This window comes from Triticum aestivum, chromosome 2A (genome assembly GCF_018294505.1).
Source record: "Triticum aestivum cultivar Chinese Spring chromosome 2A, IWGSC CS RefSeq v2.1, whole genome shotgun sequence".
Classification (NCBI taxonomy): domain Eukaryota; kingdom Viridiplantae; phylum Streptophyta; class Magnoliopsida; order Poales; family Poaceae; genus Triticum; species Triticum aestivum.
Genome location: NC_057797.1, coordinates 694,471,478 through 694,497,132, shown reverse-complemented (window position 1 = coordinate 694,497,132; position 25,655 = coordinate 694,471,478). Strand labels below are relative to the sequence as shown.

The 25,655-nt window shown below is 45.8% G+C and overlaps 5 protein-coding genes across 5 annotated transcripts; 1 reads left to right on the top strand and 4 right to left on the bottom strand.

The window, feature by feature from the left end:
• Nucleotides 1-548: 548 nt before the first annotated feature.
• Nucleotides 549-5,031, bottom strand: LOC123190300 (clathrin interactor EPSIN 1). The gene is made up of 11 exons (XM_044602917.1): nt 4,724-5,031; nt 4,540-4,591; nt 3,967-4,046; nt 3,799-3,877; nt 3,528-3,611; nt 3,295-3,440; nt 2,971-3,192; nt 2,503-2,582; nt 1,931-2,118; nt 1,160-1,766; nt 549-1,074 (listed from the first exon to the last, which is right to left on the bottom strand). The coding sequence occupies exons 1-11, from the start codon at nt 4,762-4,764 to the stop codon at nt 815-817; spliced, it is 1,839 nt and encodes a 612-aa protein (XP_044458852.1). The 5' UTR covers nt 4,765-5,031; the 3' UTR covers nt 549-814.
• Nucleotides 5,032-5,885: 854 nt separating this feature from the next.
• Nucleotides 5,886-8,468, bottom strand: LOC123190301 (cell division cycle 20.2, cofactor of APC complex). The gene is made up of 5 exons (XM_044602918.1): nt 7,791-8,468; nt 7,397-7,675; nt 7,022-7,291; nt 6,336-6,926; nt 5,886-6,236 (listed from the first exon to the last, which is right to left on the bottom strand). The coding sequence occupies exons 1-5, from the start codon at nt 7,968-7,970 to the stop codon at nt 6,093-6,095; spliced, it is 1,464 nt and encodes a 487-aa protein (XP_044458853.1). The 5' UTR covers nt 7,971-8,468; the 3' UTR covers nt 5,886-6,092.
• Nucleotides 8,469-9,114: 646 nt separating this feature from the next.
• Nucleotides 9,115-12,353, bottom strand: LOC123190302 (P-loop guanosine triphosphatase YjiA). Its single transcript, XM_044602919.1, has 10 exons — nt 12,047-12,353; nt 11,646-11,711; nt 11,296-11,476; nt 10,988-11,184; nt 10,792-10,842; nt 10,622-10,713; nt 10,450-10,517; nt 10,103-10,182; nt 9,889-9,993; nt 9,115-9,664 (listed from the first exon to the last, which is right to left on the bottom strand). Exons 1-10 carry the CDS (start codon nt 12,278-12,280, stop codon nt 9,527-9,529), a joined length of 1,212 nt encoding a protein of 403 aa, XP_044458854.1. The 5' UTR covers nt 12,281-12,353; the 3' UTR covers nt 9,115-9,526.
• An 8,685-nt stretch (nt 12,354-21,038) lies between these two features.
• On the top strand, nt 21,039-22,787 carry LOC123185996 (uncharacterized). Its single transcript, XM_044597798.1, has 2 exons — nt 21,039-22,082; nt 22,162-22,787. Exons 1-2 carry the CDS (start codon nt 21,977-21,979, stop codon nt 22,671-22,673), a joined length of 618 nt encoding a protein of 205 aa, XP_044453733.1. The 5' UTR covers nt 21,039-21,976; the 3' UTR covers nt 22,674-22,787.
• An 806-nt stretch (nt 22,788-23,593) lies between these two features.
• Nucleotides 23,594-25,431, bottom strand: LOC123185995 (cytochrome P450 716B1-like). The gene is made up of 3 exons (XM_044597797.1): nt 24,440-25,431; nt 24,164-24,351; nt 23,594-24,097 (listed from the first exon to the last, which is right to left on the bottom strand). The coding sequence occupies exons 1-3, from the start codon at nt 25,401-25,403 to the stop codon at nt 23,780-23,782; spliced, it is 1,470 nt and encodes a 489-aa protein (XP_044453732.1). The 5' UTR covers nt 25,404-25,431; the 3' UTR covers nt 23,594-23,779.
• Nucleotides 25,432-25,655: the final 224 nt, after the last annotated feature.

Below are 25,655 nucleotides of genomic sequence, written 5' to 3'. Positions count from 1 at the left end.
AGGAGCATTGCGATGACAGCCCCGGAACCTACGCAATGGAGATAGCAGCCTCGCGAAGATAGGAGTTATCCTGGTCAGCTGTTCCTGTGGGAAATGGAGTCCCATAGACCGTGGTGAACCACAAACCGCTTCCACCATCGACCACTAGAAACCAATTATTGTACTCTCAGACCCGAATGGTCTTGTACTACACATTTTGTATTTTTGCTTGGAATTTCTGTATCAAGTTGGTGCCTCATCAGCTAACAGTAATCCTAGGGCTGGTGAGCACAACGGCCATTTTCTGGAAATTATATTCCGAAAATCCGGTCGCGACAACTTCTGAGAAAATCAAGGGTAGAATGTCAGAATACATAGAATCAGTCCAATTATAACACGAATGCCATGCCATCAGTGTTCGGACGCTTTTGAATAAAACGGAATACCACATTCCGGTGGTTCCAAAACAGTGTTCAATGTAATGTTGATGGTTTCCGAAGTAGTATTTCAGAAACCCAGGAATTGAATGCAAGCACCGCAAAGCATTACAGAAGCAAAAGGGCCTACAATTTACAGAAGGTGCACATATTAAACATAAGATTGAATCGAATCATGATGTGACACAAGGGCAGCGTATCTGCAAACCCGACAAACACAACACATGCTTGACAACACTGGACAAAGACCACGATACTTGAATACTGCAGCAATTACAAGCAATGTGACCGTCAACAAAAGCGAGGTGACAAAACCAATAAAAAGATAATAAGCGCCCAAAGGCACAGTCCAGCAAAAGCAACAAACACCAGGTGCTAGAAATGTTCTCCTATGGAGCTCATTTGAAGCCACCAAACTGATACTTGTTGTAGTTTGCCAAGCTCTCGATGCCACCGCCTTGCGTAGACGGAGGAATTCCAGACATTCCTAGGCCAGATCCCCCTGCACCCATGTTCCATGAGGGTTGGCCAGATCCTCCGGCACCCATGTTCCATGAGGGTTGGCTAGATCCTCCGGTCCATGAGGATTGAGCCTTGTCGTCGAACCCATCACTAAGGCCGCCAACAACCCCAACATCGGCTAAGTTCACCTTCTTTGCTGCAATTTGCAGTGAAGAGAAACATCAACACTTCTGAAATCAAGTTTCCAACAGGGCGAGGAGGAAATGAGAAGAGGAACTTACGTCCAGTTATGTTCAGATCAATCAATCCACGGCTCAAAGAGTCAGCCCATATGCCAGATTTGACCTGAAAATTTTCTTTCTTGGTGTTGGGCTTGGGAGCTGCCAAAGGTGTTTGGTCTGCCCTTCCATTAATACTTGAAGAAAGATCAAAGGGGTCTTTAGCTGCTTCTTGAGTGTTTGCAACGAAGGCACCAAAATCAGAGGCACCAGTTTTGGGAGCAGCCAAAGGTGCTACATCTGCTTTGCCAAAATTGCCAGTGGAAGAAAAGTCGAAGGGGTCTTTAGCTGTATCCACGGTGTTTGATTCAAAGGCACCAAAGTCCGATGCTGCCTCAAGGTTCTGACTTGACGTGCTGATATTTCCAGTGGAGCTGTGTACAGGTGGTGGTGGTGCACTAGAGGTGCTGAAGTCACCAAATGGGTCAGATCCCCCAAAACTGCTTAAAGGAATATCACCGAAAGGATCAAATGGTTCAGGTACTGTGTTCTTGGACACGGAAGTATTAGCATTAGAAGATGTCCCAGAAGTTGGTGGTGGGATAAACCCAGTCTGTGGTGGAAATGCTGAAGCAAAGGTTGCATTTCCCGAAAAAAGGTCAACAGTTTCCTGCAGTATCATTTGGATGACAACACTGTATCATGATCAACGAAATTGAGAAACTACATGATTTTATAAGAATGTCAAAGCACAATACTGGCAGTTTCTGGCACTGTGTCAGATAATCTTCTAACATATTTAGCAGCTTCGATATACAGAGAGGAAAACCAAACCTGGACATCCTGATGCGCAGCTGTTTCGGCACCTGGGATTGCCGATTGGAAATCTGCATCAGCAAACAGATCAACCGGAGGTTCTGCAGCACTTTCTGTTGCTGGAGTGGCTGCGGGCTCGCCAAGGAAATCATCCATCAAATTTGGGCCAAGAAGATCCGCCTCAGCAGTCTTTGTATTAGCTGCACCTGTAGAACAAGATAGAAATAGTCATCTCTTTGAGTTTCCAAATCCAACAAATTAGTTCATTCAAAAATAAAAAAAGCATAGCACTCCCAGTCTCAACAAACTATCAGGTCATCCCTTTTAGTAAAAACTGATTGAGCACTTGAATTGACGTTCATCTATGAATTTCTATTTACAATTAGGCAGAAGAGAATATTATAATTGTGCTACATGAAAGGTAATCTAGTTATAGCGTACATGCAAACTGAAGAGTGAACTATTTGTCAAAACATTACAGATTATAACAGACTTACATGACAAGACATGAACATGCATTCAGTACTACAGCTAAAGAAATTCCTTGCATGGAAGTAGCAGAACCAGGAAAATACATTATAATATTTTACCGTTTGAGGAAGATCCACGAGGATCAAAGTCATCGAATTCATCCTCATTGCCTTTGGTGTTAGATGGGGACTTCGAGGAGCTGCGTGGATACAAAACTTCAGTGAAGGAGTGAAATGTATAACAATAAAAGGTAAGCCCCGAGGCTAAAAATCTAGAGCCGAACTGATACTGCTGCATTTCACTTTGAAAAATATTGCTGCATTTACCATACTTAACAAGATTCAACATGAGGACCTCTTCTAATAGGCAATAGCCGCTTTAAACTAACTCTGTTTCAATAGCAAATTAGATACTACTTCATCCCGTGTGAGTTGGGACCTAACTCACCAATCATGCAACCAAGAATGCTACCTACAATTAACCCACCATATCCCACTGGCTGTTAGTAAAATACTACTGGCTGTAGTTTTTGAAAACCAGCAGCAGTCATTTAACTAAGTAAAAATAGTAAAGCAGCCTTAAAATACCTTCTATCATGATCCGCGTCCTTTCTTATCTTGCTGCCAGATTTGCGCCTGCCAGTACTACTTGAAGAGGTTTTAACAGGTTCTTTGTCCCTGTAACTGTTACTGAACGAATCAGCCTCCCTTGTGCCACCAAAACTGCCATAGCGTTCACCTGAACTGTAGTTGCTACCTCCAGAGGCTGAGCTTGATCTGTATGACCCGGTTGATGATAACCCAACGTACCTTCATCCACAGCAAATATACGTTACGGTTTAAGACTGTCAAAGATAAGTACACAACTAAATAAAGTTAGAAGATCTCATTTAATAATTTTGCAGAACCCACTTGTCACGGTTACTGGCCGCTTTCTCTCTCACAGCCTTTATTCTCTCCTTATCATTGATGATTCCCACCAGAGTTTCCACTTTCTTCCTCACATTTATTCCAGAGTCTTTTCCATTAGGTTCCACAAACTCAAAACTCGAAAGAACCTTAAAGGATACGACAAGAAAATGTTTAATCACTCGATGTAGCCTTAACTAGAAAGAGTTGTAAACAAAAGCACAGACAACACATACTGAGATCTTTGAATAATGATCGAGAATGTCATCAACTGCCCGCTCAGAACCATTCGCTATCAAGTACTCAATAATCGTCAGTGCCTGTGCATCCACAAATTTTAATTAGTGAATGCATTGCTCATAAAAATTTGCACGATACAAAGGTCCGTTTCCCTTTGGTGGTTACTGGTTAATGTGATCAATCACTGTAGAAGTGATTCCTAACAAGCTCAATATTGGTCCAATATACTATTGAAAGGATGGTCATTAGGGAATAAGAGGCAATAACCTTATACACATGACGCCAGTTTGCATCTCGCTCACCCAGCCTGGCCCAGAGGACACCCATCACCATCTGACACTCAGAGCTGCAGATTTTAGAAGTTATAGGCATCATTTCAGCACAGATAAAAAGGGAGGTGGGATAGCACAACACAAACAAGACATTAAAACTTACTATTTCTTGGTGGCCTGAGCTAGCTCTGAAAGAGCAGACCCATGTGGACCCCAAGGCTCATCACTTGTCGCGTCAAGGACCTGATTTGAAAGCAAAACTTTTAGGAGAAGACATAAACTACGAAATATGATACAATGAGAGATCGAAAGGACTAGTCTTGTCAGCTATCACTCCTCGTCGGACTTCTAGCTCTAAATGTAATCATCGAGGAATCCAGCCTGATTACAGGCAAATCAAAAGCAGTGTGTGAGGAGTGCATTCGGTAGTGTATTTCGATTGATCTCTGATTCAGGTCTTAATAATTTAACTAAACCATCAGCGCAGAGTTTGACTTTTTTAAGGAACATGATTTTATTTATTGCTCCTAAAAAGTTACAACATTTATCAGTTTCCTTAAAGCACTAGCGTGGAGTGTACAGACAAGAGTGGTATCACAAGCAAGCATAGGCAAAATTCAAGTTCCATCCTACAGTCTCCACCACATGAACTAATCCGATAATTCACAGCTCCACTACCAGCAAGAGGAAACGATTTTACAGAGAAGCAGAGCTAAAATCTGGGCGAGATCCAAACCTTCTGTTCGAGCTCGGGGACCTTGAGCACCTTGAGATTGACCTCCCTCTTGCTGCAAGAGCACGCGCACAGAAAACGGATCAGGATCTCACTCCTCTCACGGATCAAATTCAGCAAAGGCCGCAACCTTGTAAAACGGCTAGCGGGATCGTGGCCGGTGGGTGGCCCGATCGAGAAAACTTACATCTCCCGCACGGTCTGATCGAAGGCCTTCATGAAATCCATGGCCGGCGCGGCGGCGAAGGGTCGCCGGGGACTCTATATACCGGGGGATCTGGGCTCTCAGGCGCTGAGCTGGCAGCGGCAGCCGAGCGAGTGGCCTAGGAGGCTGTGTCTGGATGGGATGGAGGCGCGGCGGCGGCTCCCCCGATCCCGGCGAGCGGCGAACCCTCGCGACGGACGGCGAGGTCGACGGCCTGCCGGGCGGAGGGCGCGCGCGTGCGGGGAAGGAGGGAGAGGAAGTGGGCGGCGAGGTGGGTGATGGCCGGTCGGTAGGCAGGAAGAGGAACCATGTGTGCTACCATTTGACGGCCAGGGTCAACTCTGGCGAGATCTGACGGCCGATATGGCACCAGCTGCAAACGCACTAGTAGTACCACGGTCTGTGTCAATGCACCGCTAATCTTTTACCGTGCTACTTTTGGTTGAAGAAGAAATGGTAAATTTCACTGGTAATCTCATCATGGGATTAAGGCGCTGCTAATCTGATTTTGCGAATGCTTGTTTGGTTGTGATCTGATCGGCACAAACACCATCTGCCACTGAAACTGAACCAACCCACCACGAGATGCACATTTCTTTGACTGAAAGAAGAACAAGAGGGTAAACATATGGTTTGCCACATTTCTTTGGCTTCAGCTTGGCACAAGACAGCAGGTCCTCCAACATCTGAAGCTGACACACACATCTAACCTGAAGGTGAAACCCTGCTCCAATTTTGCTAGGTCTGGATTCAGTGGGAGTACACACACAGGTTCCATTGCAGAGAAGCAGGTCCATGTATGACCCGAGAAGAAGAATAACATGGTAAAATAGTGGTGTGGTGGCTTCAGGTTGCATAAAGAAGGCAACCAAAAGAGAAGCACCTCCAGACCAGCCTCACGTCAACAGCAAAAACAGTCGACAGGAAACATCAAAAGCAACAAAGAATAGTTTTGAGGCAACAATACAGATACTCTCAAGCGACACACGATTTTGAGACCATGCATTGTTCATAAGAAAAATATATACTCCCTTCGATCCAAATTAATTGTTGCAGCTTCAGTACAACTTTAGTACAAAAGTTGTACTAGAGAGTTGCGACAATTAGTATGGGTCGGAGGGAGTACTATATATCACTGACAAAGTAGTAAATATAATACATCAAACTGGTCTTGATGTTCATCTGGATCAATGTAGAACAACAACTAGAGTTACCAGCATACTGAAGTACCCACAGATACTTCAATACACACAAAGAATTTCTAAGTAAAATCAGCTCATGATGCAGTTACTCTTTGCGCCTAGCCTGCTACTTCTTCTCAGAGTTACACCAGTTGCTGGGACCTGCTCCCTTAGCGTAGGTGATTGTAGCTGTTGAACATTCTGCTCTGTGAAGTCTTCTCTTTCACCGCAGACTTCGGAGCCTCGGAAAACACGTTCCAGAAGCGCAGGGTCTCGTCTGCTGCAGCAGATGCCACCGTGCAACCATCAGGGCTCTGCAAAGGTTCAACAAAAGATAACCATAAGCCATCTGTGGTGCACACAGTATGTGTTTCAAATTTAGCTACAAAGCATAGGGAGCGAGCAAAGATTACCTGAGCCATGAAGAGGACACGGGAAGTATGGCCATTGAGCTCGGCCATCTTGGCCATCGACGGGTACTTCCACAACGTTAGCTGGTTCTGAGTGAATCCATGTGAGCTCAGAAGCTCTCTGTCGTTCTTGTTCCATAGCAGTGCGCAGACTTGTGACCCGGTGTCGACTGAGTTGAGGCATGCGCCGGTGTGTGTGTTCCAGAACTTGATGCATCGGTCATTTGCGCCGCCACCCGACGCCAGCAGGTTGCTCTGGAATGGGCACCATGCGAGCGCCTTCACCGCAGCCGAGTGGTCTTCCATCCTGTGTAGCCATTGGGTGCGGCCTGCAGATTGTGTAGAGGATGCCATGGACACATCCCATATGTGGAGGAGGTTGTCGTTACCACCGCTCGCTAGCTGCCGCCCTGATCCGGACCACTTGAGTCCACACACCTCCTGCGAGTGCCCGCGGTATGTCTGAACTGCATGGTCCCTAATCCTCACATCATTGTTCACGATCTTGCCGTCCATACCACCAGCGGTCAGGATGCTCTTGTTCCATGCCAGTGATCCGACTCTCGACTCATGCACACCTTGCAGTGTCCTCAGCTGCAGAATGAATCATGATCAGCAACTAAAAAGCACAAATAATAATGCTGCTAACAGAGAATTATAACAGGAGAGAGAGGCCAAGAAGTACCAACCAGTCGGTTTGAGCTGGAATCCCAGATCTGGACAGCAGAGGAGTTGAGGCCAATAGCAATGTTCTGGCCATCAGGAGCCCAGCTAACACTAGTGACAGGGCCATCATCCTCATCAACGGTAACAAGCTCGGACGTAGACCCACTTGCGGCGTCCCAGAGGTACACCGTGTTGCCCAGTGCAATGGACAGCACATTGGCGCTTCCCCAGTCCAGCAGGTTGAGGTAGTAATCGTCAACGAGGTCTGGCGCATCCAGAGTCCTGTCTGCGGACTGCATCAGATTTCCAATTTACATCAAATCAGTAATCATCACCACGAATTACCACTACAACTGCAACACCAATGAGAGCAGTACCACAAACTAAGCGTGCCGTACCTGAGGGATGTATCGACGCTTCTTCGCCGGTCTGGCCTGGACGGAGGCCACGTCGGCACGGAGCTCCGTGAGGATGCTGTTGTCAGGCTCCGGCGGCTTGTTGCGGAAGGCGAGGATCCTGGTGCAGTTGTTGAGCAGCTTCTCGGCCAGCAGCTTCCGGTACGCCTCCTTGGCCGGCGACGGCGTCGCCCCGTTCTTCCTGTCCTTCCTCGGCTCCGTCAGCAGGTAGTGCGCCATGTCCATGTCCATCGCCGACCTGTCGGGGATGAACCTGTCGCCCTGCCAGACAAACAAACAGGCAGATTCACACCCGTTCAGTCATTCCGTCGAACAAGTGGCGCGCACGCACAGGACAACAGGCGAAAGGGGGAAACGGGATCGATCGGGGACTCACATAGCACTTGACGGCAGGGTTGCGGGGCGTGGAGCAGAGGGACGGCATGTAGGGCCTGGGCCTGGAGCCGGGCTCGTGGAGCGGCGGCATGGAGGGCGTCAACCCGGCCTCCCGGAGCGGCGGCCGCGCGCCCCGCCTGCCGCTCTTCTCCGGCGACATCATGTCGGAACCTGCGTCCATGGATCAGAACAAACAAGAAACGGCGGTAGTACTGATGCGAGCAAGATTAGCAATGCAATTCGAACCGGGGATCAGCACGGAAGTAGCCCTAAATCGAGCAACGGATTCGCAGGCAGACGAGTATATATAACAAACCAAATCAACTCGGACCGGAAAGCAATAACGGACGCCCTAACGCGGAGAGGAATTTTTCTACCAAAAGAAGGAACACGGCGAGATTAGCAGCGCGCGGACGAGAACCAAGAAACGAGATCGCAACCAGTAACCAAGAAAAGAAACGAGCTTTGAGCGCGGGAGGAGGAGGAGGGTCCTGCGGAGCTCCGAGCGCGGTCGAGGCGGCGGGCGTTTCCCCCCGGGCGAGCGAGCGAGCGAGCGAGCGCGCGGCGGATTCGCTGGCTCGCGGGGACGGGGGAGGGCGGCGGGTTGATCTGGCGGCGGAGTTGGTTCTGTGCGGGGGCGGGGCGGGGAGTTCTTGGAGGATCCGTGGGGTGGAAATAGTGGTATGGGGGGAGGCAAAGATGGAAGGGTGTAAATGATATAGCCGTTGGGGGAACTGGCACGGGCAGCCGCGTAGCGTAGGGGCGCACCGCAAATCAGCGGACGCCACGTGTGCCGTATTACTCGTTCTCCCGTGTGGGATTCCATACGAGCAATTGTCTCGCGGAATTCGGTTGTTTGCTTCGAATTCGAAATCGATTTTCCTTTCTCAAATCTCGTGACAGAATTTTATTGTTTTCTTGCAAAATTCATGCAAAATCTCGGTTTTCGATTTTGTGGTGTGTTCGTTAGGCGGATAGAAACGCGTGACTACTTCTGGCGGAGAGGTGTACAAGTCTGTCGCACGGCAAAGTTCATGTGAAGTTCTTTTTTTTCAGAAATCTTATTTGGCTGACGTTCGTTGGGAGAGCATGGCATTTCAAATGTTTTTGCTAGCGGTTTTAGTTGTACCGGAGGTGGCTGTTTTCTCGGAGCGACGTGGGATTTTTGGGGAGGAGGACTATGTCGCTCTGAAGGAACCGTCACCACATACACACCTAAAACTGCTATGAAAACGTTTGCAAATGTCACCCCCTCACAGCGAACGCCAGCCAGATAAGAGGGTCCTTTCTTTTTTGGCAAAATATCCGGTATTTTGGAGGTAAATAGAGCCGGTCACACGGCCAAATTCCAACAGAATGACATCCAAGACATGGCAAAGGCATGTACGTATTCAGAGTTTCAGACGGCTGAGCTGACACATGAAATTCTCTCTCTAGTTTCATCACAGGAAACTCACCATGGTTTCCTTTTTGACCTATATAAATCGCAAGAAAAGTACAACAGCATACAGTTATGGTTCTCATCAAGACATGGATACCACACAATTCGACTCTCTACTTCTAGCCTAGTCTAGTACAAGATACACTACTCGGTTTCTCAGAGAACTCTGAGGCAAACATCAACACCAAAAAAAAACATAGGGCCTTGCACTCGCCCTTTTCGCCCGATTTACTTGTGTAGTCGTTCTCAGCCTCAACCACGATCCCAATGAGATAAACACATGATCAGAGGGTTCATCACAACAGGCAACCTTTGAAGGCCTTCCTTAGCGCGCCTTCGTCCAGATTCCTGCCGATAAACACGAGCTTGCTGATCCTCTTCTCATCATCCTCCCACGGCTTCGCTGGGCAACCTTCCAACATGGAGTGCACGCCCTGCAATTTCGAGTAGGAGTTAGCAGCAGGATGGCATACATTAGAACGGGCGAGACTGCAGAGGCACCGGAACAAAAGCTTTTATACGGCAACAAAAGGATGATCAAAAGCTTAGAACAACACGTAGCTCTGATCACACGGATCGACTTCATTCAAGCAAAGGGATAGCATAGCAGAAGATGATAAACTGGTTTCTTTGCCGAGGAAAGGTTTGGCTGGCAAACCTGAAACACGAAGCGTCCAGTTGACTCGTTGACGGATATAACACCCTTTAATCTGTACAGATCTTCGCCTTTCTCCTCAACCAGTCTCTCCAGCCAATCATTAACCTTCAAAAGACATTGCACATTAGTGATAAACTAGCTCATTTGCTGAGGAAAAGTTTGGTGGTAAAAGGAAGAACCATATTTCAAGCAAATCTTAACTTCATTCGTTTACCTCATCAAGATCAAGTAATCCCTCTGAAACAATACTTACACTGGTAACAGCTGTATCATGGACATGGTCATGATGGCGTCCTACAAGTCAGCAAAGTTAACAAACTGGCTGAGAAAAGGAGAAAGTTGAATAAAAATGAATGCATACAGAAAATTTAGAGCAAACTGCAAGTCTGGATGTGTCATCTCAGTTATTGAGCATTTATATGTCTCCATCAGAATTTCGATAAAAGGTAAAAATCCAAAGGAAGCCACTAACTGCTGTCTTAAGCCCTAGATATAAAAGTTAGCATGTCTCTAATATGGTGGGATTCAGAACGCATGGATACCGGAGCCTGAACATTATACCATGCTCATGTCCCAAGTGGCAATGCCCTGTCTCTTTGTTTTCATTCAATTGGACTGCAGCCTCAATCCTGCAGATATATTTTTATCTCAATTAGGGAAACAAGATATGACATCTGACTCTCAGGATTACAGCCCAATATTCTTTAACACACAAGAAAATAATGATACTAACCTATCAAGGTCATAACCGCCAATTCCTAGCACAAAATCCATGTCAACATCACCAAACTTTGCTTTTTTCATTTGCGCCATCCCATTTATGAGCTGCAACGATAAAACTAACAAAATAAGCTTGCACTTGACCAAAAAAAACTGTTTTCTGAAGGCATTGTACCAACCTACCTTGATCTTGTTGGTCAAAACCTCAAGTTCTGTGTCATCAACCAAATCAGTCTGCATAGATAGCAATTATAGAGCATTAGAAAAGCAAGCACTTTTATACTGTATTCTTGAAGAAGAAAATGCAGAAAAAAGACGTGCTTAAATAACAAATTTTGCAACAGAACCTTGTATGTAGTTCTATAGACTGACTAAATACCTTGTTCAATATAATCCGATCTGCATAAGCAACTTGTTCTACTGCCTCGTTCACAACCCACCTTGCTTTCACCTCATTCAAATGTTGCATGGCATGCTTACAATCAACCAAAGTAACAACACCATCAAGTTTCACATATTTCGAGACCAATTCATCAGAACAAAAGGTCTCAATAACAGGACCAGGCTTTGCAAGACCTGGACAGTGACATTAGCTATGTCAGGCACCAGAACTTTGACACATCTTTAGACTAAAAAATGATAGCCATATACTGGTAGTCTGGTAGATTTTTAACCAATGAGATTTACCTGTTGTCTCAATGACGATATGATCAAATTTGTCTCCCTTTTGCTTGACCAGCTTCAGAAGCATCTTTACAAGATCCCCTCGGACAGTGCAGCACAAGCAGCCATTATTCACCATCACAATGTCTTCAGCGACGGATGAATGGTTAGCCACAAGTGAGCTATCGATATCCACCTCACCAAACTACAGATAAAAAAGACAATATGGCTTATTCTACATAGCACCATCAGAGTCTCGTCATGTTAAAATGGAGCTAATTTGGTGCGAATATCGGCCCCTTGCAAAACATAATATTGAACAATGTTGGTCACGCATAACAAAGTGCTACGAGAAACAGGGATCTTCAGTTAACCTCATTCTCGATGACAGCAATCCTCTTCCCATGCTGTGATGTTAGAATGTGATTCAGGAGGGTTGTCTGCGAAAGAGAGATTGAAAACAATTAGCCAACCTTAATAAACAAGCATCAGTCCTATACAGATTATTATAGCATCATGGCACTATGGCAGTGAGCACATTCGTGGGTTTAAATCCACGCCGGCCGTACTGTTTTACTGATGCGCGTCAGTTTCTCAAATCTGAATTCATATTAACATCAGTTGCGCCATGAGTGGACATTCGGATCTTACATTGGTCGAGCAGAAAAGAGTATGCAGTGAGTTCAGAGTTCAGACTAGACAGGCTTCTATAGGCCTACCGCTCCAACTAGTAAGACTGACTTTACAAGGGGAAAGGTGAGTAAGCGAGGTGGACCTTGCCGGAGCCGAGGAAGCCGGTGATGACGGTAGCGGGGACGCGGTTGTCCAGCGCCTGCGCGTCGAAGGCAGCGTCGGAGAGGTGCCGCGGGAAGACGGCGGGCGGCGGCCGCGGGAGGAGGCTTCTGAAGCATCTGGAGAAGGAATGGAGAGGGCGCTGGAGAAGAGAGGAGGAGGAGGCCGCAGCCCTGGTCGCCCTGGGGAGCAGCAGCCGTGCAGCCGCAGCCGCCATACCTGAGCTCCCGGGTGAACTTGGCGGCCGCCGTGGGCTTTTCTGGGGTTTCGACGTTTCGTGGAGACGTCGACTAGAGCAGGGGCAGGGCTATAGGCATCTTTGCCACACTTTTTAAACCTCTTGTATTTTTCATAAAAACTGTTCTTTTAAAGTAAACTAGTAAAATGACCGTGTGTTGCTACGGGCTACAATGCATGTAAATAAAATAAACAAATGATTAAGGTCATCTTTAAGGTCGAAGCTCATTTTTTCCTCATACGTCCAGGCATGTCCGAACACCAAATAAGCGTCCAGTGGACTCCCCAAAATCCAACCGCCTGGACCCCCAATTCAAACTCATATAGAGGGTTCTGGTTAATCGAATAATTCACCATGTTATCTCAAACACATGGTGCCCACAACAAAAACACAACCCCACGACGCACTTTCCCTTTTTCTGCCGAACCCTTTCCTTCCCACTCGATTTCCCGCTAGAGCCATATCCTTTAAAACCGTATGACGCCCACGGCACCTTCGTCATGGCACTTCTTTCCTTCACACTGTACTTTCCCATAGACCGTCAAGGAGGAGCCCCCTCCCCACCAACCACCCAGCTCTCTGCCCTGATCCCCCCCCCCCCCCCCCCGTGTTCATGCTGATCCGCCAACATCATCAACGAGGACGAGATACATTTGAATGTCGTGCATTATCATGAAACAAAATATGATGTCCATTATTGGGCTTGCAACTGATATGCTACCATGTCCATTATTAACTCTTGAAGTAATCAACCAATGCATTTACCTTTCGATCCTAACCAGAAAATTGTATGACTTGATCAAAAACAATATATGAATTGCTTGCTCATGCAATTTGCTTCAAAGCAATCTCTAATGAAATGCAATTTGCCATATTTTTTTAAGTATGGAAATTATTCCGCTCATAACTGAATAGACCAATCCCAACCCCCGCCCCGCTCACTCTAAGCCCTCACTCTTATAAAAAAAATCCACTAACTCATGTTCTTAGTGAGCCAGTGATCGATGACGCCGCAGCAGGACAACAAGGGACAAGGACACCTTCCTATCTTAGTTCTAGTACCTCCTAATTCTAAATTGGACCCACCATTCGTCCCGGGCTCTAACACAACAGTAGAACACAAAATATTTTCAAATAATGTACCAGCATTTTTGTTCTTCGAGCATGGAGGTGTGAGCTTTCCAAGTGGAGCGAGGCACTGTGATAAGAATACCAACAACTTAATAAAAGGGACCGGTTGTGTAAACTACAAGGAATATAACCTCCAAGGGAGTGAGTAAATAGTTTAACCTTTGTAATACGCAGACATTTACTGAGACATTTTCTTTCCAGTTTTTTTCCTAGAGTATGTGTGAGAATAAAATTTTATAGATTGAAGGTGGATTTTCATCCTAACATGCATTTTCTATTCATGGTCAAGTACAGTTCTCTGCAATAACAAGCATAAATGGACTGAACTGGGTTAGAGTAAACGGCAAAAAAATGCCGAGTATAGTACAATTGTTGTTCATCTAAAATCATCACAGTATGAAAATTGTTCGAGCATATGGGATTAAAGTGTCAACTTTTTCCCCATAGTAAAAGAAGGGAGAGCCAAGCCATAATCGCAATATGGACAAAGAAATAGGAAGAAAAACTTACAGGATGCAACATGAGATGGAGAGGCATTCTAATAAAATAGGTTATTGCCCGTGTGTTGCAAATAGGGCATAAACAATTGTGTCAACCATGTATTTTAGTATTGTCAACTTATTTACCAACTCATCACCCTTTTTCTTCTTCCTCTGCCCACCATCTCCGCCTATCTAATACATTCTTGCAACCATATTCAATGGCACATCCAGCTAACAATCAAATTTCAATATATTTTAGTAGATTCATAGAACTATATTGAGATGAATATGAAATATACATAGTTCTCAATAAATAAAGCTAATGGAAAGGTACATCTTGTTATAATTTACATTGAAGCTACATATAACCGAATTTTTTGTTGTGGTAAAAAAAAAGAAAACTACCCCTAATTTGACCAATTGTAAAAAAAACTATGAAGAGGATCTTTAACAACCTAGAAAAGGCCTTGACCGCTGTATTCACTTGTGCTTCGCAAGAAATAATTTAGTATAGAGAATCTGTCACCAATTTGGGTCGTAGAGAGGTGAGTTTTTCTGAGCGGTAGGAGGAAGTTCCTCCCAGCTCCATTTGCAATAACCTACTGAGTGAATGATAATGCTGACTTGTTTGAGAAGTTGTTTGCTAACAAAAGGAAAGCTTAGAATATTTGATGTCTATATCAATTGGAGAATAGGTAAGCTTCAATATAACCCAGAAATAACTTGGCACATTTGAATATAGTAGAGATTCTTTAAACCATGGTCATACATACTCACTCCGTCCCAAAATAAGTGTCTCAACCTTAGTACAACTTTGTACTAAAGCTAGTATAAAGTTGAGACACTTATTTTAGGACAGAGGGAGTATTCATTATCAGCAATGATCAAGATGTACTTACTGCTACTATATTTTTTCTCAAACTTTGTTGGAATAAAATTACAGTAATTCACAAAGAAATTAAAGGTAAGTAGGTAGCTATTCAATGTAACTACTACAAAGATGTTCAGATTTATTTTTGTAAACACATGTATCAAATGGTGTATCAATTAATGGAATATAAATACCACATACTTTGGACAAAGAAGAGACCCGCAGATAAATAACACAGTTAAAAAAACAAGTACCGAAATATAAGTGTTCCGCATTAAGCTTGCTAGTAACAAAAGGACCTCTAAAACAATAATTCTAATACCTCAAACCTCCTTATAGCAGTAAGAAAAATATCAGGAGATGGCTTGCTAGCTTTCACCTCCTCACCCCCCATGGCAACTTGATACATCAGGGCAAACACTTCCCAGTGGTTACAAGCCTTCAGTGCAAAATGACATTCATGGGTTCTGAAGACATCACCAAGAAAATATCAGGTTCTATATGATTCTAACTTATTGAAGAACAGAGAGCAACGAAAAAAAGTGCAGTACATTAAATCAAGGCCAAATGATACATTTCATGCATAAGCGAGCAGAAAAAAAATGGTGTGTAACATTTTTATCCCTTCCAATAGAGAGACTCCTTGTATATTTTAACCAGTGATTACTTCTTGTTACACCAACTAAACATAGTTCTAAATGCTACCAACATTTTTTATGAAACAAAGGACAACAAAAATTAACTCCACTCACATCGAAACTTCATGTCCTTTCAACTCTGAAATTCCAGAAAAGGTAAGCATACAATAATTTTATAGTGTATAATTATACTAAAGAAGAACATGCTATGTGTGTCGTCAACGCAAGTTGGCATATTATCATTGAGAGCATATATTAGTACACAGTGTGATGATAATTGGAACCGGATGTGCTGTCAGCATGTCTTTCTCCTAGCGATATTAAACATCATGGTGCAACAAATTACAAATATTAGTGTTAACATAGGTTAATATATATTACTTATGTGTGCAGTTCAATATACTCTAAAAAAAGTTGAATTATTCCTAACTATCACCATCAGATCTAGGCAAATAAGCATTATAATCACAGCCTGAGCCAAAACTTAGGATTGAGGAGGGATTGGGAAACCCTCAAAGAAAGGAAGAAGCTCACCAAAACACAGTTACAGGCCCCAACTATCTCAACCTTGCGCTCAAAACGGCTTGAAAGAGTGATAAGGGATCAACAAGAGTGCCAGTCGCATAAAGCTTGTTCAGATTGCCAAGGCCCGGCTGCACCTGACAGCAAGACAAAAACTTGAAATTTGGAGTCCGAATGTGGTTAGACAAGCTGCAATAATCTCATATTGATTTTGATCCGACATATGCATTAAACATAGCATGGACCATGATTGAACAGAGCGACTGCTGCAAAATAAATGTATAACAAGAGCGGGCAGCATCAACATGTAATATACGTGTATTGTTATCTATGAGTGTTGTTGCTAGTGAACGCATACAGTTGCAGTTGCACTTCTGCAACCTAAAGGGCAAAGAAAAATCCAGTTGTTAACCCAAAGGACTGAAAAAAAATTCATTACAAAAGAAAAAAAAACAGCTTTCCTAAGTTCACTTGCTAGGTGAAAAAAATCAGCTATTATAAAAGTGAGCTCCAGATTTCGGCATGTATCATGCAGTTTTGTGTATATGGTTCACACATGAAAAAAGGATTTTGGCCAGTGCTAGGACATGGCATTTGTGGCCTGATAAAAGATTAGTTTGTGCTATCTTCAGGACAAAATGGGCACGTGAGTTACCAAACCAGAAGGGGAGGCCATGAGTATAGGTGGACTGAAACTTCTTGCTCGGTTGGAGCTTAATGAATCTGATCAATAGAAAATGATTTAATTATTTGAAATTAGTATACTAAAAAATGTAAGGTACATTGCAGAAACAACAGATTAGCAAAATTCAATAATGCAAAACCGAACCCACCATAGGGGAAGCATACAAAGAAAATCATCGTATGAACCCTATTATCCTAATCCACCTACAGATCCAATTTATATGCATCATGCCATGGAATTTTCAAAAGCATGGCTGCAGCCGCTGGCAACGATGTTGACCCAATGGTGCTTGTGCGGGCGAAGTACATCGCCGTTGGGCTTGTCGCCGGGGAGTTTTGCAACTCACCGCAGCCTCAGGTCGAGAAGGTCGAACCCTCGGGGTGGGATTGGATCCAGCTTCTCCGTAGCATCAGAAGTTCGAGTCCATCGCAATGATGTGTTGCGCGACAACGAAGGACGGAGGATGAGAGGAAGACCGGCGAGGAGGTATCGGTAAGGAGAGGCAGCAAAAGCGACGTGGGCCGGTGATGTGTTGGCGGGTGCGAGGGGACATTGAGGACAGCGGCCAGCGCCATGCGCGAGAGCACGATGGCGCCTGCGGAGGAGCCGATCGAGCGGCGGGTGTGGCTGGCAGCTACTAACCCTAGCGTGTCGTGCTTTTGTTGACACAGAGACGTGGGTTGGATCTCATTCTTTTGCAGCGCTTGGCCCATGTATGTGTGCGCGGGCAGGGACGAACCGACGACCATCAAAGAAGCGGTAAAAGAATCGGTAGCGGGGATGCCTTCGATCAATGGTACGTTGGGTAGGAACGAACGACGTACTAAGAGTAGAGATTAGGAAAGGTAACAATCGATGCATTAGGAAAGTTAGAATTTTGATTTGATTTTTATGAAAATAAGGTTTTATTGTTTGGTAACGTGATATTATTACCTGCTTGTTTGTGACGTTCCTAGTTAGGAAAATTTAAAATTAGGATTTGGAATTGATTGTGATGAAACTAAATTTTATTGATTGGTAACGCGCTATCAGTTCCTGCCCATTTATAACGTGTCTAGTTAGGAAACTTTGAAAAGATTAGGAAAGTTTTTATTCTGAGGGTAAAAAAATCAACGTGAGGAGATATGCTGATGGGATGTGAGACAAAAATAAACCGGACGAAAATAAACCAGACGAAAATAAACCGTGGACGCAATCCTACCAACTCAGACATTAGGAGTAGAGATAGCCACTCTCTGGATTTTTTTTTCTAGCACTCTGATTCCTTATTTATTTATTTATTTATTTTACACATCACCCAAAAAGCATCTCATTTAATTTATACTCCCTCCGTCTCATAATATAAGAGCGTTTTTTACTCTTCCCTCGGTTTCATAATATAAGAGTGTTTTGGGACAGAAGGAGTAAGTTTGAAGAAAATCGAATCGTAGTGTATATGTTATGAACACATCTTGAGTGTGGCACCAACCCAACCTCCTCATGTGCCCTTCGATTTCTCCCGCCGCCACCAACTTGCCAAGCTTCTGCCACCACCTCTCAAACACCTCTGATGGACTAAGCTCGATTGCTACCCTGCCAACATTGCAATCCATCTCCATGCCGTTTCCGGCACCTTTGTGAGTCCTCGTGGCACAACCAACCACGACCATGAGCCTTAGCTGAGAGCCTTGATGGCGAGACCTTTGTTTTGTATTGAGTTGTTACATTTTACTTGTTTCTTCTTTTTTGCGGGTGACATTTTACTCGTTTCAGAGTTGTTATATATATATGGTGCACATCTGCTGTAGAGTTGTGTTGTGTTATCTATTGTTCTGACCTACATGGCATGCATGTTGCGTTATGGATATAACGTGCACAATATGTGGATGAGTTTGGAATCTTTGATATGCATTTGTTAATTTTTTTTGCATGGTACCATGGTATGCATTCTTTAGTCGAATAGCTAGATTTGCATATCGTCGATCCTGGGTCCCGACAACTTTCATAATATATTTTTTTACCAAGTAGGTATGTTTCTAAACCGTACGCTTTCATATTGTAGGTAGTGATTACCTAGGGTCCCTCCCAGGATTCGGCGGATGGCCCGAGGTGAGAATCCGACACAATTTTAATGGCTCTCAGCAGGAAAAAGGACCAGACTAGAGGTCATAACTTTGACGTCGGGGCAATGCTAACCGGAACAACCACTATCTCAAGCTAACGAAAGAGGAAGCACACCAGCAAAGGAAAAAATCGGATAGAGTCAATGCCTTAGTCAATAGCCAAATTTGACGCACTATACCCAATAATGCTCGAGAAGATTAAACTTGGCATTCTAGGAGTGACACAATCGACAAATAATAGTACCCAGTTGGTGTCACAGATGACTCTATCCGATTTTTTCCTTATCCTAAAAAGAGCAGCAACTCCTTAGTCTCTAATTTCAAGTGGATGACCTCAAAATAATCTAGAAAGAGCAGCAACTCCTTAGTCTCTAATTTCAAATGGAGGACCTCAAAATAATTAAGCGTCGATGGGTCAACAAATTGCATTTTTAGGTATCTAGCTAACACACTTCTACATGCTTCGTAGGAACAGATTTCTTGCACTCTCCTCACCCTAGTAGGCAGCGAGAAGAAGGCGATTGCAAGGGACCGACTCCTTTCAAGGCGGATCATGCACATCTGCTAGTTAGTAACAGGCATGGTGAAGGCCACTTTGGTTAGAGTTCTCCCAGGCCACGAGTACCTGATTTTTGTCTCAAGCACCGTTCAAAGAGGACGAGGAACTGTAGGCTAGCTAGAAGATTGCATGACGTGTTTCCTCAAGTGGATGGCGAAGGATGTTCCGCTTGGGGACCAGGGCTCGCCAAAATGGAACACCGCCTTAACATGCCGGCCTAGTAGGACAACTAGTACGATCTCCTTTGGTTCTTTGTCGACCCGTATCTGATCAGGATGTGTCGGATTAGGGCGTGGAGCATGACATGCATGAAGATATCTAGAGTCTTTATGATGACGAAAAAGCTCTCATTTTTGCTGACAACTCACTAGTTGAGGATATGCCGCCAATCTAGTCCAAGACGCAACCATGCAAGAAACCAAAGTTTACTCCAAATACACTCCTTGATATGACCAAATCCATGATGTCTTGTCCAGCCTATTGCATGGAACCGATTAAAAATAGGAGATGGCAGACGAACGTGGAAGTGAAGAGCAAGAAAAGTTTACCATCACCCGTTCAAATGATAAAGCATTGTGTTAGAAGGATTCGACAAAGAAGTCCTTATATAAAGAATGTGTTAAACAACCACTTCCTGTTATATCCAGAGTGAACTAATGGTACTGTGGGATGTGTACAAAACCCACCGGGCTGTGATGAAGATTCTGCATGACAACATCAAACAATTGGAGTAGTCAATCGTAAGTTTGGAGGCATTGTCAATCCAACACATTACACTATGAAGGTGCCAAAGGGCTATGGTTATTATGAAGAGTTCCTCGCGAACAAAGTAAATTTGGATTTCTTCTATTTGTTCAACTTCTGTTTACTCGATTTTTGCCTGATCATACTATGGATACTTTATCAAGCCAGAGAGGCCAAACGCATGAAGATTAGGAATGTCGCAGTAGCTGAAGCTTTTTCCATGCACCAGAAAAACCTTCTCAACTATAATGTCCATGAAGGAACACCTTTTTGTGTTCATGCAAACTACAAAGGACAAGGATTACCTACTCGTGCCCTTCCGACCCGAGTAAGTGATTGTCTGCTTTATTTTTTTTTGTAGTTTTTCCATTATGCTTTGACGTGTCAAACTTCCAAACTTGGTCATATTTGCAATATGTTCACTTGTTTGCACAAGGACAACTTGGTTCTCTTAGTGCTACAGCCAAAGACGTCCCATTCTTACTTCAAGGACTCCCCGAAGAGCCCGGACAAAGATTGGACGCTCCTGAAGGATCTTCTGGATGAATGTCTTTTCGACCATAGTAAGACCGAGGGCACACCGTGTGAATGTACCATAGAATAGTCGAAAATGCTTCCAGCACAACGCTCTCTTGTTTCTATTTTCCTAGAGAGGGGTTCATCTACATCATGCAACACTCTCACTCTAATAAACTCATTACGGATCCTGCCAGTTCTATCAGATCTACATCTAACACTTCTCCTAGCAAGGCACCAAGCTTCCCCCACCTCTCTCGTGAGAGATCGGGCACCATCACATCAGAAGCTTGCGAGTCCATGGCCATCCGTCCATTGTATGGCATTTTTTGGTACAAATATCACGGGCACCTTTTTGTGTACAATAAGATGTTTTTTTTTTAAATTTAGACATTGGAAACTTATGTTTAAGCATACCCCCACTATCCGGTCGTTTGTATCTTAAGGCATTGAAATTAGATTTTGTTCAAGGCATTTTTCTGTATGTGATCCATTTTTGAACTCAGGTGGCATTTTTATTTTGTATATCATGTCATTTTTTGAGTAGCTAATCTAAGTCAGGTCCAAAATAAACAAGTTTAAGCTTAACTAGGTCCTTGTTTTTGCCCAACTAGGGGCACGTGCTTGTGAGGGTCAGTTTCTCGTACACAGAGGGTTTTGCTCTTGGGGTTCTTTTCAGCGATTGAAGACGCTCGCTGAGCCGTTCCCTGGCAAACTAATCGCCCGCTGCCCCAACTATCGTTCCCCAGATATTGCGGTAGTTTTCCAATCAATTCGCATGGACGTCTATTTTCGTCAGAGGTGTGGCTATCCGTGTCCAGTTGACCTACCCGATAAAATCCATCAATGATTTTTGCAAAAGACTTTGCCTAAGAGAATCACAACCAAATATGAAACCAAGTGAAACTAGAGAAATTTGAAAGAACGCTATGGTCAAGAACACCGGAGAAGTAACAAAAGAACTGCTGGAATGAGCTGCCCCTTTGTCCAATTTTTCGTTGGCGGGATTCTTCAGTTTTATTTCGTAATCATGCTCCTTGTAATTAAGTAGAAACCATATAGTGAGGGGACAGTTTTTTTCGATTTTCTTCCCATTTTCATATAGCAGTTTTTCAGGCATTTTGGAAAAAGCAAAGTTGAATAATAATCGAACAAAAATCCCATAATATTTTTTCCGAGGGGAAAAAATCCCATAATAAATCTCAAAAAGTTTTTTTTTTGTTTGAGTTTTTTTGATAAATCTCAAAAAGTAGACCAAGCAATACTTGCCGCTGCGCACATGCAGCCCATCACGAGAAAGGAGATCCAGTACGTAGTTCTGTTCAACTCGGTCCGGTTCTCATTCCGTCGCGGCGATCGCTGACCTCCCTCCATCGCCGCAACTGCAAAACCCTCCTCGCCGGTAACTTACCCCTGCGACCATCCATGGCCACCTTCACCGGAGCACCGCTCCCGCCGGCCGGCGCCGGAAAGGAGAAGCCGCTCGCGCGCCCCGCACCGGCAACCGCTCCCGCGGACCTCGCGAATCCAGGTCCAATCTCCGCAGCCCATGAGAACCATTGGAGGTTTTGTTCACCATCCCATGGTCTTTGATTTTGGTGTCGTCGCAGGGAAGAAGACGCGCCGCCGGGTGCCGATGACGGACGAGGATCGGTGGAGGATCGACCGCCTGAAGGAGCTGCACGCGTCAGGGACCGAGGAGCTGCACGAGCTGATGGACATACACAAGGAGCTGCGCGACTACCACGACGAGCTTCTGTTCCGGCGGAGGTGCCTGGCCGCGCGCCTGGTCAGCCGGGTCGCCTTCCAGCGCCGCGACGCCGCCGCCTACGTCAAGCACCACCTTGGCCTTGGCCTGAAGGTGGGGGATAAGCTGCCGGAGGAGCTCAAGCAGGCCAGGCCGCCAATCTCAATGGCCCTTTTCTTGTGGCATGAGATGGGCAGGGCCTTGTACATAGGCATGGATAACTTCATGGATGAGTACAGCAACACCGAAGAGTACCGGAGAGGGATGCTGGCGTTGGTGCCCGGGGCTGTCCCTGATGAGAACGGAGCCCCGCCGGATTCTGTTTGCTTGGTGTGGATGAGTGCTTGTTTAATCCTGAGAACGAAATGTTGCTAATGCATGTTTTGTTGTGTTCAGGATGACTACTTGTTTGATGCTATTGTGTTGAGCATGATTTATTTATGGCGTGAGTGCTTCAATCAAACCAAGTGGACTAATCCTTTATTTTTGAAGATTTCAACCATCTTGTGTGCTAATTGCTGTGTTCTGGTTATGAACTTCTGATTATGTATGTTTTTGCCTAGGAAACCATATGTAACTTGGCATGATTAGTGATGCAGAATTGCAGATAGAACCCTGATCTGAATATTCCACGGTGAGTGCACCGGCACGGAAGGAAGGTGCGGTGGACCGTAGGCATCCTGTGCCGCTGCCGTCGAGTGTGTTGCTCCTTGATCCACTTCCGTGCTCGAAAGCTATGACCAGCCTACGAGGTTTGGTCTTGGACAGAAGGTATGTGGCAGGATGGCTTAGCAAAAAGAAAATCTAATTCGGGAAATCAGCGGTCTGTGAAAAATGAAGTAAATCAGTATGTTACTAGAGAGAATTATTTCAGAGTTTGAACTCAGGCAAACGATTTCAGAGTTTGAACTCAGGCAAACGATTTCAGATGACTTTAGAAACTGTGTTAAACCGAGACTACTAGTTATGATTTTCCATCTTTATTCAGGACCTCTCTCATGATTTCAAAACCATAATGCCTTTGGAATCTAGTGAATACAGATATGCTGACCTCCACCTCATGTGTTTCTCTTGATTTTGCGCCATTGAGCCTAAACACAAGAGCAATGCTATAAAGAAATTACATTTTGAAATCATTTTGCTGCAAAACAATGCTATATAGACAAAACAAAACGAGGTCTACTTGCCAATGACTGCGGAGTGAGCCTGCTGGATCCATACCATCTCCATTGATGTGGTGTACATGCTGCCTCTACGAACACCAAATAACCGTGAAGCAAATCATCTTTGTTGTTGCCCATTTTATTCTTGTGAGACAAATAGTTGATTACTTTGTTATTCGTATATGCCTCCTCTCATATCTCCCGCTACATTTTCATTTATCTCTCTATTCTACTGCAAGTCTGCAATGCTGTGGTGCGACTGACCGACCGACCGATCATGATATGGAGATTGTTGTAACTTTTGAGGATTGGTGAGGATCAAGGAGAGGCCCTGTGCTCGATTTGGACGGGCAGGCCGAGCAGCGGCGACGGCATGGGGTCCCTCACGAAGGTGTCCTCCTTGCAGCAGAGCTTCCATCTGAACTGCCTCACAAGGTGGTGCATCGTCACCAGCGTCTCGATCCTGGAAAACTCTATCCCTGGGCAGATCCTCGGGCCGCCCCCGAAGGCGACGAAGGAGAACGGCGGCGCCGCCGACGCCCTTTGGTTCTCGGTCTCAAACCGGGACGGGTCGAACTTGGCCGGCTCGTGGAAGATGCTCGCGTCCATGTGCGTCACGTTTGCCGTCCAGAACACCTGAAAAACGTCAAGATTTTGCATCAGGTTTCTACTAGCTGCCTATGGTGATTGGTACGGACTGACCTGCCATCCTTTTGGGATGAGGTAGCCATCGAACTCGGTGTCCTCGAGTGCTCTTCTGAAGTTGCCGAAGATCGGAGGGACGACGCGGAGCGTCTCCTGCGCGACCCGCCATGTGAGCTTCATCTTCGCCAGATCTTCCCAGGTGAGAGCCTCGCCGTCACCTTTGTTCTTGGCGATCTCCTCATGCTCTGTATCACGAAACGAAACACACATCATGAGTTCATGTGTTCATGACCATGGCGGGTTGGTAGTTTGATTCACCAATCAGTCAATTGCCTTGAACCATGGCGGCGAGGGTGGCATCGTCGCTGGCAAGGTGGCGGACCATGAACGTCATAAGGATGGACGACGTGTCGTGGCCGGCGATGAGGGCGACCATGGCGTTGTCGACGATCTCCTCGTCGGTCAGCAGCCGCTCGCCATGGCCGTCCCTCAGGCTGAGCAGGCAGGTGATGAGGTCGCTGTTCCGCGACGCCTTGCCGTTGCCGTGCTCCACCTCCACCTGGCTGGCCTTCTTCTTCTCCCGGGTGATCTCCTGGAGCACCCGGCGGGCTCTGCCGCTAGCCTTGAGGCTCCGGCTGAAGGCCGTGAACGGCAGGTTCACCGGGACGGCCCATATGCCCTCGACCATGCGCACGAAGTCGGCGGCCAGGGCGTCCCGCACGGCGCCCCTCTCGAGACCGAAGAGCAGCGCTGAGATGATGTCGAACGTGAGCCGCTTCATGAGCGGCAGCACCGTGACGGTGGCGCGGCCGGCCCAGTTCTCCTGGAGGTGGCGCCGCACCTCGCCGTCGATCCTGCCCACGTACGCCTTGAGCATGTCCGGCCTGAGGAACTCGAGCAGGGCGCCGCGGATGCGCCGGTGGTCGGCGCCGTGGAGGTCGAGGATGCTCTTCTCCCCGAGTATCCGCTGCACGGACCGGGGCTGCCGGGTGGAGAAAGCGCCGCTGAAGAACAGGAACTTGTTGGCCGCCGGCCCGGCCAGGAGCACCGTCGGCCTGCCGAACAGTGACAGCTTGGACACGGGCCCGTACCTGTCGATCCGGTCCTGGATCCAGCGGCTGCCGCCGTCGCCGCGCATGGCCCGAAGGAGGCCGAGGCTCTGGCCGATAACCGGCAGGCCGAGGGAGCCCGGGGGAAGGTTGCCCGGCCGTGCTTTCTTGGCTCTGGCGAGGAGGTGGATGGCAATGGACGAGGCGGTGACAACAACGAGTGCCACGACTATGGCCAAATAATCCATTGGAGAGGGATCAGTGTTAAGATGACACTGACTGCTGCTACTTGGAGCTGGAGCTGAAGACGAATGTCGGAATATATAGGCGAGCATGGGCAGGTTGTTTTTGCGGGAACGAAATTGCTGTCAGATGGCGTAGTTCAACACGTAGTCATGATGCATGCGCCGGAGATTTCAAACAAGAAAGAATCCGCCATTTCCAACGACGAACTCCAAAACGCTGAGATGCCCTCTCGGTTCAAGACAAAAAATGGTATA